This window comes from Lampetra planeri, chromosome 72 (genome assembly GCF_965212315.1).
Source record: "Lampetra planeri chromosome 72, kcLamPlan1.2.h2, whole genome shotgun sequence".
In the NCBI taxonomy this organism is placed as follows: domain Eukaryota; kingdom Metazoa; phylum Chordata; class Hyperoartia; order Petromyzontiformes; family Petromyzontidae; genus Lampetra; species Lampetra planeri.
Genome location: NC_136177.1, coordinates 2,396,054 through 2,411,345, shown reverse-complemented (window position 1 = coordinate 2,411,345; position 15,292 = coordinate 2,396,054). Strand labels below are relative to the sequence as shown.

Here is a 15,292-nt window from a genome sequence, read left to right as displayed (position 1 = left end):
AGTGAGTGGGTGAGTGGTGGGTGAGTGGGTGGGTGAGTGGGTGAGTGGTGGGTGATGTGAGTGGGGTGGATGGGTGAGTGGGTGAGTGAGTGGGTGGGTGAGTGGGTGGGGTGAGTGGGTGGGGTGGTGTTGGGTGAGTGGGTGGGTGAGTGGGGGTGGGTGAGTGGTGGTGAGTGGGTGGGTGAGTGGGTGAGTGGGTGGGTGAGTGGGTGGGTGAGTGAGTGGGGTGGGTGAGTGGTGGAGTGAGTGTGGTGGGTGAGTGGGGGTGTTGGTGGGTGAGTGGTGGTGGTGGGTGAGTGGGTGTGTTGGGTGGAGTGAGGTGGGTGGGTGTGGGTGAGGTGGGTGTGTGGAGTGGGGTGGGTGGTGGTGAGTGGTGTGGGTGAGTGGGGTGGTGTGGGTGGGTGAGTGGGTGGGTGGGTGTGAGTGGGTGGTGGGTGGGTGAGTGGGTGGGTGGTGTGAGTGGGTGAGTGGTGGGTGTGAGTGGGTGGTGAGTGGGTGGGTGAGTGGGTGGGTGAGTGGGTGAGTGAGTGGTGGGTGAGTGGGTGTGTGAGTGGGTGAGTGGGTGGGTGAGTGTGGGTGGGTGAGTGGGGGTGAGTGGGTGGGTGAGTGGGTGGTGGGGGTGAGTGGGTGGGTGAGTGAGTGGGTGAGTGAGTGGGTGAGTGAGGGTGGGTGAGTGTGGGTGAGTGGTGTGTGAGTGGTGGGTGAGTGGGTGAGGTGGGTGAGTGGTGTGAGGGGTGAGTGGGTGGGAGTGGGTGGGTGGTGGGTGAGTGAGTGGGTGAGTGGTGGGTGAGTGGGTGGAGTGAGTGGGTGTGGTGAGTGGGTGAGTGTGAGTGGGTGAGTGGGTGAGTGGTGAGTGGTGGGTGGAGGTGGGTGGGAGTGGTGGGTGGGGTGGAGTGGGTGAGTGGTGGTGTGGGTGTGGTGGGGAGGTGGGTGGTGAGTGGGTGAGTGGGAGTGGTGGGGTGAGTGAGTGGGTGTTGGGTGGTGAGTGGGTGGGTGAGTGGGTGGGTGGTGAGTGGTGGGTGAGTGTGTGGGTGGGTGTTGGTGGGTGAGGTGGTGGTGTGTGTGTGGTGAGTGGGTGGTGGTGAGTGGTGGGTGGTGGTGGGTGAGTGGGTGGGTGAGTGGGTGGGTGAGTGGGGTGGGTGAGTGGGGTGTGTGGTGAGTGGGTGGGTGTTGGGTGGGTGGGGTGGTGGGTGGTTGGTGGTGGGTGTGGTGGGTGGGTGGTGGGTGAGTGGTGGGTGTGGGTGGGTGGTGTGTGGGTGGTGAGTGGGTGGTGGGTGAGTGGTGGGTGGGTGAGTGGTGGGTGGGGTGAGTGGGTGGGGTGTGGGTGGGTGGGTGGTGGGTGAGTGGGTGGGTGAGGTGGGTGGGTGTGTGGTGTGGGTGAGTGGGTGGGTGTGGTGGGTGGTGTGGGTGGGTGGAGGTGTGGGTGGGGTGGGTGAGGTGGGTGGTGTGTGGGGTGGGGTGAGTGGGGTGGTGGGTGAGTGGGTGGGGTGTGTGGGTGTGTGGTGTGTGAGTGGGTGGGTGGGTGGGTGAGTGGGTGGTGGTGGGTGGTGGTGAGTGGGTGGGTGAGTGGGTGTGGGTGTGTGGGTGTGGTGGGTGGTGTGGGTGTGGTGGGTGGGTGGGTGGTGTGGGTGGTGTGGGTGAGTGGGTGGTGTGGGGTGAGTGGGTGGTGTGGTTGGGGGTGTGGGTGGTGGGTGGGTGGTGGTGTGTGGTGGGTGGGTGAGTGTGAGTGGTGGTGTGTGAGTGGTGGTGGTGTGGTGGGTGAGTGGGGTGAGGTGGTGGGGTGAGTGGTGTGAGTGGGTGGGTGGTGAGTGGGTGAGTGGGTGGTGGGTGAGTGGTGAGTGAGTGGGTGAGTGTGTGGTGGGTGGGTGGTGAGTGGGTGAGTGTTGGGTGAGTGAGTGGGTGGTGGTGAGTGGGGTGGGTGGTGGTGAGTGGGTGGTGGGAGTGGAGTGGTGTGGTGTGGTGGGTGAGTGGGTGGAGTGAGTGGGTGGGTGAGTGGGTGGGTTGAGTGGGTGGTGAGTGTGTGGGTGAGTGAGTGGGTGGGTGGTGTGGGTGGGTGAGTGGGTGTGTGGGGTGGGTGATGAGTGTGGGTGAGTGAGTGGTGTGAGTGTGTGGTGGTGGTGGGTGAGTTGGGTGAGTGAGTGGGTGGTGGGTGGTGGTGGGTGAGTCGGTGAGTGGTGGGTGAGTGGGTGGGTGAGTGGGTGGGTGAGTGGGTGAGTGGGTGGTGAGTGGTGGGTGAGTGGTGGGTGAGTGAGTGAGTGGGTGAGTGAGTGGGTGAGTCGGTGAGTGAGTGCGTGGGTGAGTGGGTGGGTGAGTGGGTGGGTGAGTAGTGGGTGGGTGAGTTGAGTGGGTGGGTGGGTGAGTTGGTGGGTGAGGTAGTGGGTGAGTGAGTGGGTGAGTCGGTGAGTGAGTGGGTGAGTGGGTGAGTGGGTGGGGTGAGTGGGTGGGTGAGTGGGTGGGTGAGTGGGTGGGTGAGTGGGTTGGTGAGTGGGTGGGTAGTGGTGGTGAGTGAGTGGGTGGGTGAGTGGGTAAGTGGGTGGGAGTGGGTGAGTCGGTGAGTGAGTGGGTGAGTGGGTGGGTGAGTGGGTGAGTGGGTGGGTGAGTAAGTGGGTGGTGAGTTTGAGTGGGTGGGTGGGTGAGTTGGTGGGTGAGGTAGTGGGTGAGTTAGTGGGTGAGTGAGTGGGTGAGTGGGTGAGTCGGTGAGTGAGTGGGTGAGTGGGTGGGTGGGTGAGTGGATGGGTGGGTAAGTGGGTGGGTGAGTGGGTGAGTGGGTGAGTGGCTGGGTGAGTGAGTGGCTGGGTGAGTGAGTGGCTGGGTGAGTGAGTGGCTGGGTTAGTGAGTGGCTGGGTGAGTGGCTGGGTGAGTGAGTGGGTGAGTGGGTGGGTGGTGAGTGGGTGGGTGAGTGGGTGAGTGGGTGGATGAGTTAGTGGGTGAGTTAGTGGGTGAGTGAGTGGTGAGTGGTGAGTGGGTGAGTCGGTGAGTGAGTGGGTGAGTGGGTGGGTGAGTGGATGGGTGGGTAAGTGGGTGGGTGAGTGGGTGAGTGAGTGGGTGAGTGAGTGGGCTGGGTGAGTGAGTGGCTGGGTGAGTGAGTGGCTGGGTGAGTGAGTGGCTGGGTGAGTGAGTGGCTGGGTGAGTGGCTGGGTGAGTGAGTGGGTGGGTGAGTGGCTGGGTGAGTGCAGAAGGCCCATTGCCCCGAAACGTCGCCTGCCGTACACTGAACGCGGCGGTGGCGAGTTCTCCTGCACCACCGGCCATGACCTATCCACTGCTGGATGATGGCCACCCCGACCACTCTGAGGAGCGTGAGGAGGTGGTGGGGACGAGGTGGAGACACGAGACGGACGACTAAACGCGGCGTGAAATGGATCACTTGGCCGACTAGACGCGGCGTGAAACGGGTCACTTTGACGACTACACGCGGCGTGAAACGGGTTACTCGGACGACTAAACGCGGCGTAAAACGGGTCACTTGGACGCACCAGACGAGGTCACTCTGCACGTCATAGGCCCCGCCCCCACCATGATTGCCCCTCCCACCTACCCGCTCCAACCCTTGTCGCCCCTCCCACCTACCCCGCCCCCACCGCATCGACCCTCCCCCTGCTGATCACCTCGTCTGCTCCGTCTCCTGCTGGGAGTCCCCGCGAGCGAGCGAGCGGAGGGCGCTGGGGGCAAGTGGCCACCTCGGGTCGACCCTGATCCCCCTCCCCCCTTCTCCCCCCCCTTCTCCCCTCCCCTGCTCCCCCCCTTGCCCCCCCCCTGCCCCCCTCTTCCTTCCCCTGTTCCCCCTCCTCTCCCCCCCTCGTCCTGCTCCCTCTTCCTCCCCCCTCCCCTCCTCCTCCCCCCTGCTCCCCCCCCTCCTCCTGCCCTCCCCCTCTCTCCTCCGCCCCCTCCCTCTCCTCCCCCCCTCCCCCTGCACCTCCTCCTCCCCCTGCTCCCCCTGCTTCCCCCCCTGCTCCCCCTGCTTCCCCCCCTCCTCCCCCTGCTTCCCCCCTCCTCCCCCTGCTTCCCCCCTCCTCCTGAGTCATCGGCGATGTTTGTGGGTTGGTGAATCCTCAGCACGGGACAATCCGTGCGGTTTAGAATCGAGGGGCGTCTGGAGTTTGTGGAGATAATTGTCGCTGTCATTCGTGTTATAAGTCTGGAGTTTGTGGAGATAATTGTTGCGATGATTCGTGTCTTAAGTCTGGAGTTTGGAGATAAGACACGAATCAGCGCAACAATTAAGTCTGGAGTTTGGAGATAATTGTTGCTGTGATTCGTGTTTCAAGTCTGGAGTTTGTAGATAATTGTTGCGATGATTCGTGTGTTAAGTCTGGAGTTTGTAGATAATTGTCGCTGTGATTCGTGTTGTAAGTCTGGAGTTTGTAGATAATTGTTGCTAAGATTCGTGTTGTAAGTCTGGAGTTTGGAGATAATTGTTGCTGTGATTCGTGGCTTAAGTCTGTAGTTTGGAGATAATTCCTGCGATGATTCGTGTTGTAAGTCTGGAGTTTGGAGATAACCTACACTGTGATTCGTGTTTTAAGTCTGGAGTTTAGAGATAATTGTCGCTGTGATTCGTGTTTTAAGTCTGGAGTTTGTAGATAATTGTTGCGATGATTCGTGTGTTAAGTCTGGAGTTTGTAGATAATTGTTGCTGTGATTCGTGTTGTAAGTCTGGAGTTTGTAGATAATTGTTGCTGTGATTCGTGGTTTATGTCTGGAGTTGAGATAATTGTCGCTGTGATTCGTGTTTTAATTCTGGAGTTTTGAGATAATTGTTGCTATGATTCGTGTTTTAAGTCTGGAGTTTGTAGATACTTGTCGCTGTGATTCGTGTGTAAGTGGAGTTTGTAGATAATTGTTGCTAAGATTCGTGTTGTAAGTCTGGAGTTTGGAGATAATTGTTGCTATGATTCGTGTTGTAAGTCTGGAGTTTGGAGATAATTGTCGCTGTGATTCGTGTTTTAATTCTGGAGTTTGGAGATAATTGTCGCTATGATTCGTATTGTAAGTCTGGAGTTTGGAGATAATTGTTGCGATTATTCGTGTTGTAAGTCTGGAGTTTGTAGATAATTGTTGCTATGATTCGTGTTTTAATTCTGAAGTTTGGAGATAATTGTCGCTATGATTCGTATTGTAAGTCTGGAGTTTGGAGATAATGGTTGCTAAGATTCGTGTTGTAAGTCTGGAGTTTGTAGATAATTGTTGCTGTGATTCGTGTTTTAAGTCTGGAGTTTGGAGATAATTGTCGCTAAGATTCGTGGTTTAAGTCTGGAGTTTGGAGATAATTCCTGCGATGATTCGTGTTTTAAGTCTGGAGTTTGGAGATAATTATCACTGTGATTCGTGTTTTAAGTCTGGAGTTTGGAGATAATTGTCGCTGTGATTCGTGTTTAAGTCTGGAGTTTGTAGATAATTGTTGCGATGATTCGTGTGTTAAGTCTGGAATTTGTAGATAATTGTCGCTGTGATTCGTGTTGTAAGTCTGGAGTTTGTAGATAATTGTTGCTGTGATTCGTGGTTTAAGTCTGGAGTTTTGAGATAATTGTCGCTGTGATTCGTATTGTAAGTCTGGAGTTTGGAGATAATTGTTGCGATTATTCGTGTTGTAAGTCTGGAGTTTGTAGATAATTGTTGCTATGATTCGTGTTTTAATTCTGGAGTTTGGAGATAATTGTCGCTATGATTCGTATTGTAAGTCTGGAGTTTGGAGATAATGGTTGCTAAGATTCGTGTTGTAAGTCTGGAGTTTGTAGATAATTGTTGCTGTGATTAGTGTTAAGTCTGGGGTTTGGAGATAATTGTTGCTATGATTCGTGTCTTAAGTCTGGAGTTTGGAGCCAGTTAGTAAGGTTTGTTACGTAAACAGAATGTGCCAATTCGTTACTCGTACATAACTAGTGTGTAGTGTATAGTGTAGTGTTTAATAGTGTAGTGTATAGTGTAGTGTATGGTGTAGTGTATAGTGTAGTTTATAGTAGTGTATAGTAGTGTATAGTGTAGTGAATAGTGTAATGTATAGTGTAGCGTATAGTGTAATATACTAGTACAGCACACTGGTGTTTTGGAGAGCAAAGCCACAACATTTACAATCTGAGTACGACGTTTCGCCAGTAATTACAACCAGCTTCATCAGGCAGACAGCCGCATTTGTGGAGAAATCCTCCTGTTTCGTCCCTTAAATAGAGGCGTAGATGTGATGGTTGTTGTTGTTGGTTACTTCACTCATTATTACCCAGAGTAGGGGGGCGATGCTGGCGATGCTTTTGCTTTGAGATCTTGGTCAAGTGATTTGCAGGATGATTTGTCAGCATTGGGGATTTGGTATTGCCCAGTGTCAGTTGCAGTGTGTGCGTGAGTTTACCTATGGGAGGAAACCGGGGGAACAGGGGGAGATCATACAAACTCCACTCAGTAGAACAGGGGGAGATCATACAAACTCCACTCAGTAGAACAGGGGGAGATCACACAAACTCCACTCATTCACTCTGTCGAAGAGGGGGAGATCATACAAACTCCACTCACTCACTCTGTAGAACAGGGGGAGATCATACAAACTCCACTCACTCTGTAGAACAGGGGGAGATCACACAAACTCCACTCACTCACTCTGTAGAACAGGGGGAGATCATACAAACTCCACTCACTCTGTAGAACAGGGGGAGATCATACAAACTCCACTCACTCACTCACTCTGTAGAACAGGGGGAGATCATACAAACTCTTCTCTCTCACTCTGCAGAACAGGGGGAAATCATACAAACTCCACTCTCTCACTCTGTAGAACACGGGGAGATCATACAAACTCCACTTACTCACTCTGTAGAACAGGGGGAGATCATACAAACTCCACTCTCTCACTCTGTAGAACACGGGGAGATCATACAAACTCCACTCTCTCACTCTGTAGAACACGGGGAGATCATACAAACTCTACTTACTCTGTAGAACAGGGGGAGATCATACAAACTCCACTCTTTCACTCTGTAGAACACGGGGAGATCATACAAACTCCACTCAGTAGAACAGGGGGAGATCATACAAACTCCAATCTCTCACTCTGTAGAACAGGGGGAGATCATACAAACTCCACTCTCTCACTCTGTAAAACAGGGGGAGATCATACAACCTCCACTCTCTCACTCTGCAGAACAGGCGGAGATCATACAAACTCCACTCTCTCACTCTGTAGAACAGGGGGAGATCATACAAACTCCACTCAGTAGAACAGGGGGAGATCATACAAACTCCACTCTCTCACTCTGTAGAACAGGGGGAGATCATACAACCTCCACTCACTCACTCTGCAGAACAGGCGGAGATCATACAAACTCCACTCTCTCACTCTGTAGAACAGGGGGAGATCATACAAACTCCACTCTGTAGAACAGGGGGAGATCATACAAACTCCACTCAGTAGAACAGGGGGGATCATATAAACTCCACTCAGTAGAACAGGGGGGATCATATAAACTCCAATCTCTCACTCTGTAGAACAGGGGGAGATCATACAAACTCCACTCTCTCACTCTGTAGAACAGGGGGAGATCATACAAACTCCACTCAGTAGAACAGGGGGAGATCATACAAACTCCACTCTCTCATTCTGTAAAACAGGGGGAGATCATACAAACTCCACTCACTCGCTCTGTAGAACATGGGGAGATCACACAACCTCCACTCACTCACTCTGCAGAACAGGGGGAGATCATACACACTCCACTCACTCACTCTGTAGAACAGGGGGAGATCATACAAACTCCACTCTCTCACTCTGTAGAACAGGGGGAGATCATACAAACTCTACTCTCTCACTCAGCAGAACAGGGGGAGATCACACAACCTTCACTCACTCACTCTGCAGAACAGGCGGAGATCATACAAACTCCACTCTATAGAACAGGGGGAGATCATACAAACTCCACTCACTCTGTAGAACAGGGGGAAGATCACACAAACTCCACTCACTTACTCTGTAGAACAGGGGGAGAACATACAAACTCAACTCACTCTCACTCTGGAGTACAAGAGGCGCCATAAATGGTAGGCGCAGGTGCAAGTGGCCTCTTGCGTTTTGGCCTCGCAGGCGAATTTAGAGGGGCAGTGAGGGCAGGGAAGGGAGAGATCCAAAGCTGTAGGCGAGCGGAGCTCCGAATCGATGGGAACCCCCAAGGCTTCGCACGCACCATGGCCACCGCCATCACCGTCACGAAGTGGATCTTGATTGGATCGGCGGTGGATTGTGGGATCAGCTGGCGATGTTCAGCGTGCAGCTCGCCTCAATCGCCCACTCCACTCTGTTCTGTCGCTCCCCCACGCCACGTGTGCCCCTCTGTGAGGGGTCACTCCGTTCCTCGGCCCCTTGCGCTGCCGCCTTGACATCGGAATCCCTTCGTGGGTTTGGCACCGCTGTGTGGCGGGGGATGAGGGGGGGGGTTCGGGCGTTCTTGAAAAGCAAAAAATGTATAAATCGTGACCTCCCGCCCACTCCCTCACTTCTCGTGATGATCACAGGCGTAAGATAAACTTGGCTCCTTCACCACCGCCACCACTGGCGTCTTTGTCGTGTTGAAGAGGAAGGGGAGGTGGAGAAGGAGGCAATCTCCGTTATCATCTCCCTCTATCGTCTCTCTCCATCGTCGCCTGTCCGGCTGCGCGGAGTTCCTGGAGACCGCAGGGGCCGTGAGATGTCGCGCAGAGGGGACGCACGGAGCGGAGACGGAGACACGGCTGGGGGTGAGGACTCCATATACTCAGCACTGCCCATAGACTCAACACTGCCATAGACTCAACACTGCCCATAGACTCAGCACTGTTCATAAACTCAGCACTGCCATAGACTCAGCACTGTCATAGACTCAGCACTGCCATAGACTCAGCACTGCCACCCATGGACTCAGCACTGTCATAGACTCAACACTGCCATCGACTCAGCACTGCACCATAGACTCAGCACTGCCCATAGACTCAGCACTGCCCATAGACTCAGCACTGCCATAGACTCAACACTGCCCATAGACTCAACACTGCCCATAGACTCCACACTACCCATAGACTCAACACTGCCCATAGACTCAACACTGCACCATAGACTCAACAATGTCCATAGACTCAGCACTGCCATAGACTCAACACTGTCCATAGACTCAGCACTGCCATAGACTCAACACTGTCCATAGACTCAGCACTGCCATAGACTCAACACTGTCCATAGACTCAGCACTGCCATAGACTCAGCACTTCCACAGACTCAACACTGCCATAGACTCAGCACTGCCATAGACTCAGCACTGCCATAGACTCAGCACTGCCATAGACTCAGCACTGCCATAGACTCAGCACTGCCATAGACTCAGCACTGCCATAGACTCAACACTGTCCATAGACTCAGCACTGCCATAGACTCAACACTGTCCATAGACTCAGCACTGCCATAGACTCAGCACTTCCACAGACTCAACACTGCCACCCATAGCCTCAGCACTGCCATAGACTCAGCACTGCCATAGACTCAGCACTGGCATAGACTCAGCACTGCCACCCATGGACTCAGCACTGCCATAGACTCAACACTGCCACCCATAGCCTCAGCACTGCCATAGTCTCAGCACTGCCACCCATGGACTCAGCACTGCTATAGACTCAGCACTGCCCATAGACTCGGCACTGTCCATAGACTCGGCACTGCCATAGACTCAGCACTGCCCATAGACTCAGCACTGCCCATAGACCCAACACTGCCCATAGACTCAACACTGCCCATAGACTCAGCACTGTCATAGACTCAACACTGCCATCGACTCAGCACTGCCATAGACTCAACACTGCCCATAGACTCAGCACTGCCCATAGACTCAACACTGCCCATAGACTCAACACTGCCCATAGACTCAGCACTGCCCAGACTCAACACTGCCCATAAACTCAACACTACACCATAGACTCAACACTGCCCATAGACTCAACACTGCCCATGGACTCAGCACTGCCATAGACTCAGCACTGCCACCCATGGACTCAGCACTGCCATAGACTCAGCACTGCCCATAGACTCAACACTGCACCATAGACTCAACACTGCCCATAGACTCAACACTGCGCATAGACTCAGCACTGCCATAGACTCAGCACTGCCACCCATGGACTCAGCACTGCCATAGACTCAACACTGCCCATAGACTCAACACTGCCCATAGACTCAACACTGCACCATAGAATGAACACTGCCCATAGACTCAGCACTGCCCATAGACTCAACACTGCCCATAAACTCAACACTGCACCATAGACTCAACACTGCCCATAGACTCAACACTGCCATCGACTCAGCACAGCAGCAGTCCGAGTTTCTGCTGCGTTTCGCTCGCCACAGGTGAGGTGGAGCAGAAGGAGGAGGCTGCTTCCTCTCTGCCCGTGGAGCCGTTCGTCGTTAAGCGAGAAGAAGACGGCGACGATGAAGATGGTGGCGAGGAGAACCCTTGGAGTGACGCGTGGCTCAAGGTGACGGTGAAGACGGAAGACTCCGATGACCGTGAGTTCCCTCTGCTGAGCTCGAACTCTACCGCCTCCCATTCCTCTTCTAGGCAATGATGATCAACAGCTATTACATCTCGTTGCGATTGCAATGTTACTAAATCTGAAGTAAACGAAGGCTTTTATTTATTTATTTAGACCAGGTCAGGCCCACCCAAGTCTCAGCGCTCCATCGTCAGGAAGTTGCTGCCAGGTTTTATCGTAGTAGGCAGTGATAACTATTTAAACTAATAACAATTCAAATGCACAATTGCGCATTCCATCCTAGGTTCTAGATTTGAAGCTTTTGTGACTGCAAGGATTCATACTCTTTGGTTTTTTTGGTAAAGTCACGTAGGTAAAAAATAATAATAATACAATAATAATAAAATAATGATAAATGAAAATAACTCAATTAAATCACGACGTTTCGGAGGCAACACAAGTCTCCGTTTTCAGGTGGGACTGCCACAGCCAAATTTACTGTATTCAGTATATAAGATCTGGTCCCTTGGATTTCTCTTCACTTGATACAGTAAATTTGGCTGTGACGGTCCCACCTGAAGATGGAGACTTGTGTTGCCTCCGAAACGTCGTGATTTAATTGAGTTATTTTCATTTTTTATTGTTTTATTTTATTATTATTTTTTACCTACGTGACTTTACTGAAAAAACCCAAGAGTATGAATCCTTGCAGTCACGAAAGCTTCAAATCTAGAATTAAGACCCATAGAGACTCATCCTCATCAAGCCCCTGAGTCAAACCATCACCACAGTGATAGTAGCTCAACCTAGCGGCTGATATCATCGCCGTCGTCGTCGTGTTGACATTTCTAGCAGTGGGCTTTACTTGGTAAAATAACAAAAAGTTAACTTCGAATTTTGTGTTCGTGATTTGCTTACACAAGGTAAAGAGCTTTGTAGATTATCGGATTACCCCCCTTCCCTCTCCGCCTGCCGCGGTTCTGAGGAGGGATTCGTTGGACGTAATCGGTCCGTCGCTGTGTTCCCCCACCCACTCCTCAACCCCTTCACTCTTCATTCCACCCCCCCCCACTTAGCGCTGGGAGCCGGCGTTCGGGTGAAGGAGGAGGAGGAGCTCCGAGGACAGGCGCCGGACACGGAGGGACTTGGAGGGGAGCGCCACGGTCTTCGTGTCGTCAAGGTGGACCTCCAGGCCGACGGAGGAGTCCTGGAGGGGCTCGCGGCGGCGGCTGACGGTGGCGGTGACGGTGGCGGTTGCGCCGATGGTGGTGGAGGCGGCGATGTTTCTGGGGCGAGGCGCGGAGGAGGAGATTGCCGGGTCGCGTGGGCGGGAGACTGGAGGACGGCCCCGTCAGGCATGGCGGAGATCGAGGTGGAGGTGGAGGAGGATGATGGTGAAGGTAATTATGGAGGGAACCTCCCTATAGGGCAGCCGTGGTGGCTAGGTGATGTAAACTCCCTCGCCTGGTCTGCAGGAGGTCGTGGGTTCGGTCCCGAGCCTGACTACGCCTGCTGTATATTTGGAGTCTGTGTCTCTTCACACACACACACACACAGCACACACAACGCACACACAATGCACACACAACGCCCACAAAACACACACAAAACGCACACACAACACGCACAACAGACAGTTCTCACGGCCAATCAAAACGTTCTCCCCCAGCAGGAGCAGCGGGGGCGGCGTGCGACGTCCTGAGGGGTCACCCAGTTGTCCTTCGTGTGGCCTCGGGGGAGGAGGCTTCCGACGCCTTTGTCAGCCAGCTTCGGATGAAGGAGCTTCCTGCTAGCGGAGGCTCCCGGCGCCACCTCCTCCTGCGGTCGCACGCAGAGACGCGCGACGGCGGCAACCCCGCCCCGCCGGAAACCTCCCCGCCCGCCAAGACGGCCGGAGAGGCCCTGCCGCACGCCTGCCCCACGTGCGGCAAGGGCTTCGTCCGTGCGGCCCACCTCAGGAACCACGTGATGACCCACACGGGCGAGAGGCCCTACAGGTGTCAGGCGTGCGGCAAGGGCTTCATCCAGTCGGTCCACCTCAAGGTCCACGAGCTGAGCCACACGGGCGAGAAGCCCAGCGCCTGCCGCCTGTGCGGCAAGGGCTTCATCTGCCCGTCCAAGCTCAAGGTGCACATGCGCACGCACACGGGCGAACGCCCCCACCGCTGCGACGTCTGCGGCGGCGGCTTCATGCAGGCGTCGGTGCTGCGGGGCCACATGCGCACGCACACGGGCGAGCGGCCGCACCGCTGCGGCGTGTGCGGCTGTGGCTTCGCGCAGGCGTCGTACCTCAAGGTGCACGCGCGCACGCACACGGGGGAGCGGCCGCATGAGTGCCCCGTGTGCGGCAAGCGCTACGCCGACCCGTCGTACCTCAGGAGCCACGTTGCGATGCACAACGGCGAGGACCCTCACCGGTGCCGCGTGTGCGCAAAGAGCTTCACGCACGCCAAGGTCCTCAAGCGTCACATGGCGACGCACGCCGGTCGCTGACTGGTATCGGTGCGGGCAGCCGCGACCGGAGGGTCGGCTTCCACCGGCGGCTTTGCGCTCTCCGTGTATTGGCGAGGGAGGGGGAATCTACGCGAAGGCGGCCGGTAGGGTTAGGCTCGGATCGGAGGGATTGTTCGTCATTTCGTCGCTCTTTAGAGGGATTCTGATTGTCGTGGTGAAGTCGCCATCCACCCCGACCTCTTACGACCCCCGCACACCCCAAGCCTCTAACGCCCACACCCACCACTGCCCCTACTGCTGCCTGCTCGCTCACCCTCCATTCCACAACAGCCACCAACCACCCAAACCAGCCCTACCCCCCATCCGGGGGGAAGGGGCGGGGCCTAAACAAAGAGGGGGCATGGCCGAAACAGGAAAAGGTGTGGCCTAAACAGGACAAGGCGTGGCCTAAACAAGATAAGGCGTGTCCTAAACGGAAAGGTGTGTCATGAACTGGAAGAGGCGTCGCCTAAACAGGAAGAGGCGGGAACTAAAGAGGAAGCGGCGATGCCTTAAAGAAGTGCACAGAGCTGACCAATGGAGAGTAAACGAGACCTAATCAGGAAACGGCGATGGCCAATAACAGTGAAGTGCCAAGCTTACAGGTGTAGTCGGTCCACCCTGTCCCCTCTCCTCCTGCTCCCCCTCTCCTTGAGAGGGGGACAGGTCGGCTGAATAATCAGCAGCAACAACAACGATGATGATGATACAAATAAAACAAGTTCTGGGACTATGGCTATGGACTCTGCTTTGTGGGCGACTGCAAGACCTGAGCACCGGGGGGGGGGGGGGGGGGTTGCGATCATGGTGAAACTTAATTTCAAAGTGCTTTTCTGAAGAACAGTTGTGTATCTGCATACATGTCGACCGCCTATCAGTGCCTTACCTTATTACAGACCAATTCAGACATCATTGGTCACCCCGTGCACCTTATAATCTCAACGTTCATCCGACAAAGTCCCATGACAAGGGAGAAACACAAACAAATAGACAAAAAACATCATCATTTTTTTTCCCGTATTGAAACGGCTGTATGCCCATATAGACCTAAAAACTCCCTGTACAAGAATACGGGGTAAAATCATATGGGTTTACAGGTATGCAGTAGCAATCAGAAACACCCTCCACGTCACCGCACCGCAGCTCGCTTTCTCAGTAAGGAGTCAGCCCGAATCTCGATTATGATAGCAGCCACTTATCATATCCAAGAACGTTTAACGTACAAATTATTTAACAAACTTTTTAAAAAGAAACATTTTAACATTTGACATCAAGCATCTGCCCAAAGCACCTGTAGTGCCTCTTACCGTCCCGAGTAATACTGCATAAACGAAACAATGCCCTAGTTATTAAATTAGTAATACTGGTAGGAACCTCCTGGTTACACCAGCCCACAGGGGATTATTGTGTCCGTCCGTCGTGCATCCAAAAATGGGAGGGGTGGGGCTGGGTGGAGAGGGGAGGGTGGGGAGGGGCTGGGTGGAGAGGGGAGGGAGGGGCTAGGTGGGGGGTGGGGCTGGGTGGGAAGGGGCTGGTCACCCCGTGGTGCCCTTTTAAAACTCAACGTTTAACCTACTCACGCCGACTTGTGCCCGCCCTAACAGTCGGCCATATTTGCGGAATACACCACGCCGCCTTTGAGCCTGGACATTGACCGAGCAACCCAACGTTCCTACCAGCTCCCTCCGCAGGAATGTGTTTAATACATCGACATTTTATATCAAATTATATTAATGTGTTGTTGGTTCTTTCGGTAAAGTCACGTAGAAGGGAAACAATAAAAAATAAAAATATCAAACAATAAAATTATCACGACGTTTCGACTGCAGCACAAGCAATCATCATCAGGTGCGAAATCCACAGCAAGAAAATAAAAAACGTGGCGGTTTCGGGTCTTAATTGATTTATTTTACGCTTACGGTGACTTTCAGACCGCATCCCATTCTCTTCCTCTCCACCCTCCTCTTTTCTGAACATAGATGGACTCGTCCATCTGAACAACTGCCAAAATCGCTGTCCGTGGTGTTGACGTTAAGAAAAAACCGCCACTTTCAAATGTTCTTGCTGTGGATTTCACACCTGATGATGATTGCTTGTGTTGCATTCGAAACGTCGTGACGATTTTATTGTTTTATTTTTATTATTTTATTGTGTCCCTTCTACGTGACTTTACCGAAAGAACCAAAAATATGAATCCCTGCAGTCATGAAAGCTTTAAATCAAAATGTTATATTAATGTAATTCATAGATATGATTTATATTAATATAATTTGAGAAACAATATTTTACTGACAATAAACGTAGAAAACAGTTATTTCTT

General features: G+C 53.4%; 2 protein-coding genes across 3 annotated transcripts in view; one reads left to right on the top strand and one right to left on the bottom strand.

The window, feature by feature from the left end:
* The window catches only part of LOC144737603 (uncharacterized), a 36,289-nt gene extending 32,822 nt beyond the window's left edge, over positions 1-3,467 (bottom strand). The window contains exon 1 of one of the 2 annotated variants that reach the window (XM_078620366.1): positions 3,211-3,467. The gene's annotated coding sequence lies outside the window, so the exon portion shown is untranslated. The remainder of the gene's footprint in view (positions 1-3,210) is intronic. The other variant, XM_078620367.1, reaches the window with a different exon arrangement.
* A 528-nt stretch (positions 3,468-3,995) lies between these two features.
* On the top strand, positions 3,996-13,702 carry LOC144737615 (uncharacterized). The gene is made up of 5 exons (XM_078620378.1): positions 3,996-4,040; positions 8,497-8,718; positions 10,355-10,513; positions 11,556-11,879; positions 12,149-13,702. The coding sequence occupies exons 2-5, from the start codon at positions 8,670-8,672 to the stop codon at positions 12,970-12,972; spliced, it is 1,356 nt and encodes a 451-aa protein (XP_078476504.1). The 5' UTR covers positions 3,996-4,040; positions 8,497-8,669; the 3' UTR covers positions 12,973-13,702.
* Positions 13,703-15,292: the final 1,590 nt, after the last annotated feature.

Coding starts and splice junctions, on each gene's coding strand:
- LOC144737615 (XM_078620378.1), top strand. CDS start 8,670: ATGTCGCGCAGAGGGGACGCACGGAGCGGAGACGGAGACACGGCTGGG. Junction 8,719..10,354: donor AGACGGAGACACGGCTGGGG/GTGAGGACTCCA, acceptor CGCTCGCCACAG/GTGAGGTGGAGCAGAAGGAG. Junction 10,514..11,555: donor GACGGAAGACTCCGATGACC/GTGAGTTCCCTC, acceptor CCCCCCACTTAG/CGCTGGGAGCCGGCGTTCGG.